Raw genomic sequence first — 13,637 nt, forward strand, 5'->3', positions numbered from 1 at the left:
TGGAATCAACGACAACTCTAACTCCGAACAGCATGAATTCACCGGAGACGGTGGCGGTTGAGGCAGAAGACATGGTCGGATCGAGCGATGATTAATCTGGATGAATCGGAGTCGTTTGGAATCGGAATTTGAGTCCGTACGAAAACGAGTTAGTGACTCGGTGAGAGAAAATGTTGAGAGAGAAAGAGAGATAGAAAATGAGTGCGTGGTGCTGAATATAAGACTCTCGGACGGCAATGAGGTGGAAACCATGTGGGCCGATCAAAAATATTACAATAATAATTAAATTATTTTCTATATCTTTTTTATTTTAAATTATAATTAAAAGTAGTGGATTTTGTTAGTGCTGTTTATTACCTGGCATAATACCCTCCGTACATCTGGCGCCTCTTTTATGTCTTTAATTATATCTTATCCTTTTTTATCGTCCAAATATTATGTTATCCAAAAATAAATCCCTTACCTTTCGTCAGGACTAAGAATTTAAACGGGAAAGACAAAATTTAAACACTTATATCAAAATAAATTATTCAGGTATTTTTGGTAAAACTAATCCCATCTTTTCCAAAAATAATATTAAATATTTTGAAAATCCATATTTTAAATGAACAAAATCTGATATAAGGATAGTCCACAAAAAGATAAAATTTTCAATCCACACATATCCTTAGACCGCACAATTCACAAAGAGTTTTGGTAAGATCAAATTTAATAATACATCTAAAATAAAATAAAACAAAAATAATAGTTGAAAGTATTATATATTTATTTAAAATTTTAATTTAAATATATTAATTTTTTAATTATTATTTTTGTTTATATTTTATTACAGTAGTTAACGCTAGATATAAACTTGTCATATTAAAATAAAAATATTTGGTAATTAATATATTGTTGTTATCTTTTAAAGATTTATGTCTTTTCAATTTAAGTTTTTCTATTTTTCTCAATTTTTTTTTGTTAATTTTGTTAATTTTTTTTTAGTTTGTATTGGGTTTAAGTTAAAAATTTATATTATATAAATTGTATATATAAAATTCACATAAATTTATAATTATTTAATATATTATTGATATACATTAAATTAATGTGCCATGCATATTTATTAAAAACTATATATTAATCTTTGTAACTCTCAATAACATACCTAATATTTTTATATTTGAATAAAATTGTATATTTATAATATATTTGATATAAAATTTTAATCAATTGGAAAAGAATTAAGAAAAATAATTGAAGATGATTTGAATTGAGAGGATCTCCTTCCAACTTTTAATGTGTTTTTCTAGGGAGAGCTATCAGTAGAGTATAATAAATACAAAACAAAGATCAAGCTATATTTAATCTAAAAATGGGACCGAATTTTTGAATTTTTTTACATTTATAAATTAGAGAAAATATAATTTCTTTTACATAAAAACATATATAAATTTATCAACAAAATTTTGTCTAATAAAAAAAACTAAACTCTAATAATGTGATTAATTTAAATAAAAATATTTATATTTAATAATTAACATACCTCAAATATATTTATCACATCTCGAAAATAACCTATAGAAAATGTATATTTAACTCTATCATAAGAATAATCTTATCGTATTCTATATACTAGATCAATTTTATCTTATGATTATAGATAGATGTGCACAAGATAAATTCATATATATCAATTTATTTTTGACTCAGCGTTAAAATTATTATAATTACTTTTGTGTCCATAGCATTATTATTATTATTATCATCATCATCATCATGGCATGTGATTAACATGAACTACATAATAGTATATGACTTTTTTGGCACATGGGGAAAATGTAATAGTAAAATACTAATTTATTTTGTTACACCTAAATGGAGTAAAATACTAAAAATAAATAACAGAAAAAATATTAAGGAAAAAAATTAACTATAATTTTACAAAATCATTTGTAATATTCGGTGTATCAACTTTTATATTTTTAACATGCATTTTAAAATTTTAGTTTTAATTTGTATTTCTTATATTTGATTATATAAACATTTATTTTACTACTTAAAATATCAAAATTACCCTTACGATAAAATTACATAGAGCTTTTTTAATTTATGTTTTGATAGTTTTACGTATATTACATCTATACCGATTCATCACTAAAAAACCTATAGTGATTTCTATAAAATTTAAACATTAATATTTGTTTTTAAAATGTTTAGATATAATATATTTCAAATACATTATATATATATATATATATATATATATATCTTTTTTATTTTTTAAAACTAAATATTTAAAGTTACTGAGAAATAAAATAATTTTAGAATATATTTAGTATTTAAATACTTAAAAAATAGTTTTATATTTATAACTTTGAACTATTTTTTTTTCAACCTATAGGCTAAAGTGATTTATCACTGAAAAAATCTATCGACATTTTATAATTTTTTATTATTTCTTTAAAAAATGTTTAAATATATTATATTTCAAATACATTTTATTTATACCTTTTATGTTTTAAAAAATAAGAAACATAATCTTACCAAAAAAAATATAAAATAAGTTTATGAAATATTTAGTATTGAAGTATTTTAAATTAATGTTATATTTTTAATTGTATTACTTCTTTTTCATTTTTAATATTTCTTTTAACTTTTAATTTTTTAACATTTTTTATTATTTTTTATAATGATGATGTATTAAATTTTTATCATATCATGCTGAATTGTACAACTCTTTCACAAGAATAAAAGTTAACTAAATAAAAGTTATAAGATATGATAATAAATTGAGTCAAAAATCAAAATATAAAAACATGTCACATTATTTATCTTATGTCAATCATTAAGCGGACTCTAAACTTATAGTTCATATATAACAATATTTTATGCGGATTTTTTTATAATTATATATATATATATATATATATATATTATATTGTTTTATATTAAAAAAATTATTAAAATGTTCTATTTTTTAAAATCTATATATCATCGCATTCTGAGCTGCGACGAAGTGAAGAAAAAAAAACTAGATCAAAACAAAAATAAGAGAGAAATATTAACAAAATAAAATTGTGTTGTTGTTTTATACTCAAAATATTATGAAGATGTTATTTGTTTTTGCACATTTAGTCAATCGTATTAAGTTTGATGTATTTTATTTGAATTTATTATTATTATAATTTTTATTTATTAGATCTAGAGAAAAAAATAGGAATAAGTTGTGAACAAAATATAATTAAGTTGTTAATTTATCTGTAAAACATGAACAGTTGTTGAAATAATTTAAATTTATCTATAAAATATGATGGAGTTGTTAAAATAATATAAAAAATTATTTTTTTAACAAGCCAAAATATTTAAGAAACGTTCTAAGCACAAAAAGTGCTTAGAGCAAGAGTAAAATAAATTTTACAATATTTCTAATGTATGACCAAAATAAAACAGAAATACAAATTAAATTACTCAAACAAAAAGTAAAACAATTAACTACAAGCTATACCAATGCACTTTAAGGGTTGAGATCACCATTAGTTATACTCATAACAAAATTCTTTTACATACAATTTAATCCACCTCCATACTAAAAGTTTGGTCTGCTCAATAATATGATTTGCATTCATAATATGTGAATGAAAAATTGTCTTATTTCTTGATTTTCAAATTGCTCACATTACCGCAAACCAAACTAAATTAATTATTTGACGCGTTATACGACCGCATGAAAAAATGTCATCAAATTGGTTAGCATAGTTGATTGCATCCTTATGAAATACACCAAATAGTTCAAATCAATTCAAAACACCGTACCAAACAAATCCAGAAAAATGACACACAAAGAACAAATGACCGATTGTTTTAACTTCCTCACAACCTGCTACACATTGTTTATCTTCCACATAAATGATTCCTCGACATAACAAATTTTTCTTTGTAGGCAACCTATCTTGAAACAATCTCGACACAAATAATGATATTTTTGTTTGGACAAAAGGATGTCACACTAGGTCTTGAAATGGAGGTGCGTTGACAATAATGATAAATTCCTCCAGTAGTATAGAATATGCCTCATTTATCGAATATAATCCTCCTTGTGTATTGTTCCACGACCACTTATCAGATAAATTAGCTTGCAAATGAACATTAGCCAATAAAATCTTACACTGCTCCACTAACTCTTCCTTCCACGAAAATAATTGTCTCCACCATATCCATCCTTGAATACCCTTCCGTCGCAATATCTCTAACATAAGCTCTACATTTTTCTCTTGTTGCAAAAACAAATGAAATAGCCTACTAAATTTCTCATGCAAGACCACATTATTTGTTTAAACACATCTAGCAAACCACATATTTTTCTTCAATTTAATGTATTTTATTAATAATTTTTATTTTTTAAAATATTATAATTATTTTTAATTTATTAACCAAACAATTTTCTAATTGCTAAAATGAGAAGAAAGAAAGGTTAAAACCAATACATGGTCACATCTCTAGAATGCCACCTTTTATTGCATCTAATTTTTTTTCTTCACTTTGTTGCAAGTTCAAGATGTGATGATCTATAGAGTTTAAAAAGTAGGGCCTTTGTTTTTTTTATTTTTTTATTTCAATGTAGGACAATATAGTATAAAATTATATATATATATATATATATATATATATATATAATTATAAAAAAATTGTATTTAGTCTTATTATTTTAATTAAATTGATTGCTTATCCTCCATTCATTGAACTAAAAAATTATCTACTATTAATTAAAAGTAATATTTTAATGAACGACGTACATAAGCAAATTATATTATTAAAATTTTCAGCTGATAGATATCTCAATTCTCAAAATTAGTTTAATTAACGTAAATTTGTTTCAAATAATAACTTACAAATACATGTACTCATGAACCAGACTAGGAATTTTTGCAAGTATATTTTAAAAAACAATTAAATAAATATATTTTAAACTGAAATGTATATATTAAATTTTTTTTTAGTGTATCTTCATCATGCAATTATTTAAAGAATAATTTTTTTTTTTCCTCTAAAGATCGCATCTCTGAAATCTGACCATTTATAATTTTTTAATAAAATATAAATTAAAAAATTATAGGTGAACGCATACGTGGATCTGACCTTATATTACATGAAAAAATTATTTTTCAGGTGATCGTATATATAAAATATAATCTCCTAAAAGCCAACAAAAATAAAATATTATATACATATTTTAATATAAAATATATTAATCAATTTTTTTACTTTATATATATAACACCAAATAATCTTATATGTTTCCCTTAGTTATCCATTAAAAAATAGTAGTATGAAATATATTTAATTTGAGAATGTGACGAAGAACGATGGGAATCAATATAACTACTCAAATAAAAATGAAAAGGACACTTTACAGCCAAACCTTGCCTGTTAATAAGGCATCGATTTGTAAAACGGAAGACAGTGTTCCTTGTGGGCTCGTTTATCAAGTACATATGTCGTAAAATAATTGGATTTTAATATGGTAAAGGTAGTAAAACAAATTATTAATGTGATCAAGGATAATAAGGAAAAAAATAATAATCACTCGTTGACCAATTCAAACATTAGACAGAACATAGGATCGAGAACTTTTGTATTTGTATTTTATGGAATTCGTGTTAGTAAAAAGCAATTGAGCGATTCTGAAGTCCTTGAGGCACAAACAACCGTCTCAAATTAAATCAACCATAATGTAGTGTAGTCGGTGCAAATTACTATCATTATTAAAGCACTTTGAAGTTTGAACAAAAGAAAACTATTAGCATGTATCACGCATTTGAATAGATAACATTAAATAATTGTCCAATAAAAAAAAAAGTCAATCTTCTCTAGTACCCTGTAAAAATGGACTGTGTATCAATTTTACTTTTGATGATCGACTGAATATATATCTCCATTAAAATCAAACACAACACTTTTCAGTCAAATCTGACTACCATAAACACGTATATTAACATGGTTCTACAATATTACTGCATTATAAGTATGTTTGATTATAAAATGATAAAAACTAATTTCAAATGATTGAGATATTTAATGATTTATTTATTATTAATATTTTTTGATAAAAAATTGTCAACACTTTTTAATTTTTGATATTTTTATTAGTTTACTCTTTGATATAAGTTAAAAGTATGATGAATTTAAATTATTTTATATTTAAATTTATTTGCGTAAAAGTAAGTTAAACAGTAGATTTAAACTTAAAACTTATGTTTGAAATAAAAAGATTATAAATTATAATTTGAAGTTAAATATAGATAAAATTAATTCAATTTAACATCATCTATATACTTTAAATTATTATTTTTTATTTGAAATAGTTATGATAAAGTAAGTGATATCTTTGAATATCTACTCGAATTCACTATAAATTTGATGTAAAAGTCTCATTTTGACTAAATGCACGTTTGAGTTTACCTTAAAAGTCAAATTCTAATATATATAAAGACACATTTTAATAAAATTACTATTATTTTTAAATTTTTATATGCATGTAATTATTCATTTTATTTAATATTTTTCATATATTATAAATTTGTATCAAGATAAGAAATATTTTGGCCTTCTTATATTCGAAACCGAAGATAATTTTTTAGAATTGTAACAATTATTATCCAACTGATATATAAATTATATTTTTTAGAATAATTTTATTTTTATTTTTTAAATAATATAATAATAATAATTATTTTATCAATGTCTTCAACTATTAATTGTATATAGAAAAATATGTGCATTAAGATAATAATGAGTCAAACATATCACGAGAAAAGGACAAATCATTTTTATCAAAAAAACAACAATTTTATCAATTTCTTTGATTTTGGTAAAACAACCTTAAAAGATACTCTCTCTGTCCTAGTATATTCTAGCCAAATAATTTACGTCATTTTATGTATCGTTTTACTATAAATAAATAAGTATTGATGTTATTTTTGTAAATTTAAATATGAATTTGATCACTGTAAATATATCACTTTTTATTTTAATTTATGTAATTTTTTTTTGTTTGGATTTAATCTTGTAAAATCAAATACGATCTAACTCCAAATGAAAAACTCTTAAACACCTCTCTTAATTTTTATTTATAATTGTTTTATAAAATAATATTAATTATTAAATAATCAATAAATAAACTTACTAATTAATAATATAAATATTTTAATTTTTAATATACCTAAAAAATGATCTATTGATGTGCATTTATAGAACTACATATCATAATAGTTTGTTAGCTATTTTTTTGGTAACGTCGATTTGACGTTAGGAGACCAAAATCGATTGTTCTAATTTTATATGGAGTAAATCCAAACAAAAAATTACCAATATTAAAATAAAAAAATAATATATTTGTAGATATCAAAGACATTTAAATATTTTATTTCTATTATACTATTTATTATTTACTGCTTTATCTTTTTTTTCAGTTAATTATTTTATTTTGTCTTTCTTATCATTGAAGGGTAATTTTGTAAAATAAGTTATAGTTTCTCATTTCTATATGAAATTAATTAAATCTTTTAATTCATATGTCATTTACTAAAGCGACACATATTTTTTGATGAATAGAGTCTTTAAAAAAGGAACCGGAAGATAGTACTACTATATTTGTTTGGATTTTAAACGTATTTGGATAATTTTACATCTATTAAAAATATTAGGTCTCCTTTATTTTCTGGAAGAAAAAAAATTAAGTGTATGTTCATTTTAATTTCACAACTAAATTGTGAAAAAATTATGCAGTAAACAATTGGAATACATAGAAGATACAACAGCTATGAAAATTGTATTTTCATAAACAATATGGAAAACAATCTTTTACCATTTTCTAAATTTCAAATGTGTTTATGTAAAAGAAAATGGTGAGAAAAATATCATATTATATATCATTCTTTTATGTATTTTAGTTGAAGTTTAAATGAAAACAGAAAACATGTGAAGTAAACTAACCCTTAGGTATTGTTGTAGACCTTGCAATCTTGCATAGTGTATGAAATTTGTCTATTTTGTGGATTGATGTTTAAAAAATGTCAATTAATTTTATATTTTAGTTAAACAAAGACATCAAAAGTAGTAAATTGATTTTTATTTTTATTTTTTAAATAATTAATGTATCTAGGAATTTGATAAGAGACTTTTATTAGAAAATAGATTTTTAAAATAACAAATATATTATGTGTATATCTCAAAATTTTAAACTTTCACTTAACATCTTTTTTCTTTATCAATCTATCATTATATTACTAACGCATCATATCTATCATACAACTCTTTTTTTCCTCAAAATATGTAATGAATGTATGAGTGTTTATGAAATAATTTCCATATTAATATTTGATGTTTTACTAATGGATTTCCAATCAACTTCATATCAATTACAGTCTCAATTGACCAAACCATACTTAACAAGTAAGGTGTTGAAAATCCCAAATAGGAACGCGGAGGAAAGGGAAAAAGAAATTTAAATAACTTTTGTTTAATTTAGTGTTTAACGCGAAAAAAATATTATATATATTTTTTTTCTTTTTTAAATATAAAAGAGATGAGAAAAAACTAAAATAATTAATAAACAGTTTAAAATTTATTAATATTATTTAATTTAATTTAATTAATATTCTTTCTCTCTCTTTTAAATTAAATATATCTCTATTCTTATTTTATTTAATTTTGTTTATTTTTGAATCAAATATTGTCCACAATGAGCAGGAGGAGACAAGGTCACAGTAGCATCCATTTTGTAATTTCCGGTAATATATGAAGTCCAACACATGGGCTCCAGTTATCTTTAATCACAAAGGATTAAGGGCCACATGCATGCATGGAAACTAAATCTTAAATCTTCATCCATCATATCAATGGTCAACATCACACTATTCTCATCAACTTGACTCTGTTTTAAGTTTTAACATTAAATATGTCCACTAACCGGATATATTAAATTAAACCCACATGATCAACACCCTAATTATTTTTTGTTAGATTAGTACTACTAGCAGTTACACTTAAAATAAATAAACAACTACCCCTAGTTTTATATTTTATATGTTTGTTGTTTAATCATACATAGAAAAGGGACAAAGAAGATATTATTATATTTGCAAAGATAATGATAATGAAAAGGACTGCATTATATATATATATACTATTTATTGTGTTTGAAAGGAATAGAAGATGGGATGTGCACCGGTGGATTAGTAAACATATTCGATAATATTATTGCTCATAAAGAGTATCAGGGGAAGATTTTTTGTTTATCCCTCGAGCCAAGTACACTTCTTTTTTTTTTTCTTTCTTTCTCTATATAATAAATAATAAACAAATAATTTAAACTGTATATAAAATATTTTTATAAATAAGTCAATAAGAACCATTAAATTATTAAAAATATTTTATTTTATTAATAATTATTTTTAAAATTATATATATTATTAATTGTGATATTCTGATAGCATAAAAAATTGTAGATCGATGATGCATAAAATTTATATATAAAATTTTGTTAGCAAAAAATTTAAGAACACGCGTTAAAAATCAAAAATAAAAATTTTAGATTGAAAAGTAAAATTTTGAATTTAAAAAATAAAATAAACAAATTTCAATATTTTATTTTTATATTTGAATTATTAAGGAGTGTTTTAAAGACATGATTAAACTATAAAGAAAAGATAATTGTATTGGGTGATATTGATTGAGTAGTAGAGTGCCGTTGGTGGTGGGGTGCAACTGTGAATGGAGGATAAGCCTTGGATAAGACTCTGTGGGGTTCCACTATCTCATTTTGTGATTTTGTGTCCTTTTCTTGTAAATCATCTACAATTCTTTATTCTATTTACAAAGTTACATCTAAGTTAACAAAAAGGTCTCATACACCCTTTGCTTTCCTTCTCTATTGGGTAACTTCTTTCTTCATGAATGGAGGAGAGTTACGGGTTAATATGCCAACTAAATCACACAAATCAATTTTATCCCTTTAAATTTATAAGTATTTTGTTTAAATAATAGATTTTATATTTTGAATTTGAAAATTTGCAAACTCAATTTATTGACGTGATACACACATATATTCTATTATTTACATATAATTTTAATTTAGTTGTAGGATTTTGATTTGAGAATTTGTTGTTAATTTAGTTGTTTGTATGTTTGTAAATGCATTTTAAATATTGAATAATATGTTGTGATAAAGTTTTATGATTTTTGAGATGTCTAAGTATTAAATTAAATTAAATTTTTTAAAATAAAAAAATATTTTTTTTTATGACTTGTTAATCAAACTCAACCTTGTTCGTAACGAGTAAGTTTGATTTAAGTTTGGCAATTACAGGGTGAGAACTCAGTTTAACGAAAATGAAATTGATTAATCCAAGTAATAGATTTGATTAAAATTTACCCAAACCAACTTGTATACAACCCTACTTTTGGATTATATTATTTTCCTTCATTTATATTATTTGTTTAATTTATAATTCTACAGTTTAATTGTGCCTTCAACTTAGAGATGATCATTGAACTCAAACACATTGAATACCTTTAAAAATATACTCGCCATAGATTGGATAAGAATACATATTATGAGTATTGGCACAAACATAGTTAATTATCACTAAAAATAAGCAGATATTACATATGCTTAAGTACCTTATATCCTTTCCACACCCACAATATTTTATAATTCATATACACTCTATTCCCTTTTTATAAAAAGTTCGAGTCTTTAAAATGATACTCAATTATATGTTAAAACTAAATACCAAAAATAAGACATAAAATTCACTGCGGTACGTTAAAATTTTGAGGAACACCTCAAACTATAATACTTATCGTCTCCATTATATCAATGTAATCAATTTAAATATATACCACAAAAAAATTGATTTAATTATAATCTCCACTTAGATTTTTGATCTCAAACATGACAAAGTGCAAACTAATTAAGCCTAGCTAGGTTAGTATTTTACATGTCATTACTTTAAAAAACAAATATAATTGAAAACACAATCAACAACTAGAATTAATAAAAAATAAAAAATAATAAATCAATCATACACTGACTTGAGCGTCAAAGTGTTTGCAAGTATCGCTCCATTATTTATGAGCGTTAAAGTGTTTGCAGGTATCGCTCCACTATTTATGAGACGAAATATTATCCTACTAATTCACCAGTTTGGTAATTCTTCTTAGTCCACTCTAGTTGAATTTTTCTTTTACTTAAACTAGTTGAGAGTTAGAAAGCATATTAGTGAATTATTCTAAAAAAATTACTAATAATATTAATATAACTAATATTGCTAAAAGTTATACTTACATTTTTCATTAAAAAATAATACTAGACAATAAGCCAAATGAGTCACAGTCACCAATGGATACCCTGGCCTCCACCACAGGGTGCACGTGATGCAAGACACTACAACATTATCTTATATGTCTACGTAAATATTAAGCAATGGAGGAAGTTAAAAGTCAAGTGTAGGCCATCCAATCCCACTTTCTCTAAAAATAAAAAAGCATATCTTATTGTGCAAATGAAATGTGGATTGGAAAAAAGTAATGCATTTTGTCCCAACATTTGCCCGTAATCCAATAATATTGGTAATGTATGATGTAAAATTATATTTTGAGGGTTTACTACTCATTTTGACAGAAATTTTGTTGGATGCGTCTTAGATCAATGTTAAATCTCACATGATTACTTCACTTGAAACTCACATGTTAATAATTACTACTCATTTATACCTTGTGCATATAAACATAAACAGAAAAAAGAAGTTCAGATATTTATTGGAACACTAAATACCAAACAACAGCTATTACAAGTCCTTTTTTATACTGTTTGAATGAGGACTATTGTCACTTTCGAAAACAAATTATATAATGGACGTGCCACACAGATAAAATAATATGTTGAAAAATAAGTCTATGATATTTTTTAAATAAAAAAATTAAAGAGGGAAAAAATTTATTAATCAAAGTGCCATGATCAATTTTACAATTATTCCAAAAAAAAATTAATTCGATTTAAAATAATAAAACTATATTTTACTGGTTACCACTAAGCTACCACCTCAAGAATTAAATAATTCTAGAGTTCTTATTTATGATGGCTGGAGGTGGCCTAAACTGAGGATTAAAATATTTCTAGCTTAGTCTTTTGACCAGAGATCATTCATCATTCAGTGGACATTGGCATTGCAATGATGGGCCTTTGGAAATAAAAGTATATAAGGAATTTTAATATAAAAGATTTAATAAAATAATCAATAAGATATAAAATTTAACTCAATTTGATAAATATTAATATGTTAGATTGAATACTATGTCTTGAATTTGAATTTAACTTGTGTACAAGTTTTTTTTTTTTTTTTTTATCATTTCTTATATAGACAACAACAACAAAATTAATAAAATAAAATAAAGAACTAATATAAAAATTTATAAGACTTGACAAAATTTTATTTTAATATTATACAGCATCTAGAAAATTAAAGTAACATACTTTTTTTTTTTGAAAAAAGAGAAACATCATATAAAATGAAATTAATACATACGATAATATTATTCAATATTCGGCCTTGTCTTGTATATTTGGATTTGTTATATTACAACAATTAACAATTATAAGAGAAGTGAATTTTTTCTTAGGCCCAAAAAGCTCAGCTGCTACGTACATTCAGCAAAAACATACAATTTGATGCATTTAAGCCATAGACAAATTGACAAAGGCGTTAGTTGAATGCTTCGTTTCGGGCTCCACTGTGTCTACAGACAAAAAAAACATACAACTTAAATGTAGTTATAAGCTAAAAATTTGCCATTTTCTTGGGTGATTAGTTGGTTGAAAATTTTACCCATACCCCTTCCTCCTCAGCAATTATATTTGTATCTTACATTTTTCTCAAACCACTCTCTTAACTATTTTCAATTTTTTTTATAAAAAAGTAAAAACTTATATTTTTGAAAACTTTATATTTATTATACTTAATTGCTGGTTTGATTCATACATTTTTATGAAATTTGTCTTTAATTTTAAGTTTAAATATATCTTTAATCCTTACAATTATAACCTTTATTGATTTTAGTCTTCATAAGTTTTTTTTGTTTGATTCACATCCCTGCAAATATAGTTTTAGTTTAAAATGGTACTTCTATCCAACTTCCGTTACAAAAATTGTAACACTGTTAAACTTAAATATAATTAAAATATAATTTTTGTTAACCTAAAAATAAACCACCAATATAATCAAATTATAACCTTTTTAAACCTAAAATTAACTCATATATTTGATTCTTCTTTCCTAAAAAAACCTAAAATTAACAACTTCAAAATGGTTTCTTTTGAAATTGTTGGTTCAAGTTTAGAACATCAACAATGATAGATTAATTGCAAGATAGCAATATGTATTATATTATCAAAAATAACAAAGATATTAAGATAATATCGGTGGGTTTTTTTAAAATTGTTGGTTCAACATTTATTTAGTTTTTACCTTCTATTATAATCGTTTCAAGGTGAAACCCGTTTTGGAGATTTCTTAATTGACTTGATTTTTCAATTCGTTGACCAGATTCTTGGTGGACCGAAACTATTGGAAATGTTAATCAGAATTGAAAAGTGA

The 13,637-nt window shown here is 23.4% G+C and overlaps 1 protein-coding gene across 1 annotated transcript in view; it reads right to left on the reverse strand.

The window, feature by feature from the left end:
• LOC101502286 (transcription factor MYB1R1) overlaps positions 1-210 on the reverse strand; it is a 2,346-nt gene extending 2,136 nt beyond the window's left edge. Inside the window, 2 exon segments of the mRNA XM_073370717.1 lie at position 1; positions 4-210. The exon segment at position 1 is cut by the window's left edge and continues 152 nt beyond it. Coding sequence (XP_073226818.1) covers position 1; positions 4-73 — 71 coding nt within the window. The 5' untranslated portion in view covers positions 74-210.
• Between the last annotated feature and the right edge of the window lie 13,427 nt (positions 211-13,637).

This window comes from Cicer arietinum, chromosome 7 (genome assembly GCF_000331145.2).
Source record: "Cicer arietinum cultivar CDC Frontier isolate Library 1 chromosome 7, Cicar.CDCFrontier_v2.0, whole genome shotgun sequence".
Lineage (NCBI taxonomy): Eukaryota > Viridiplantae > Streptophyta > Magnoliopsida > Fabales > Fabaceae > Cicer > Cicer arietinum.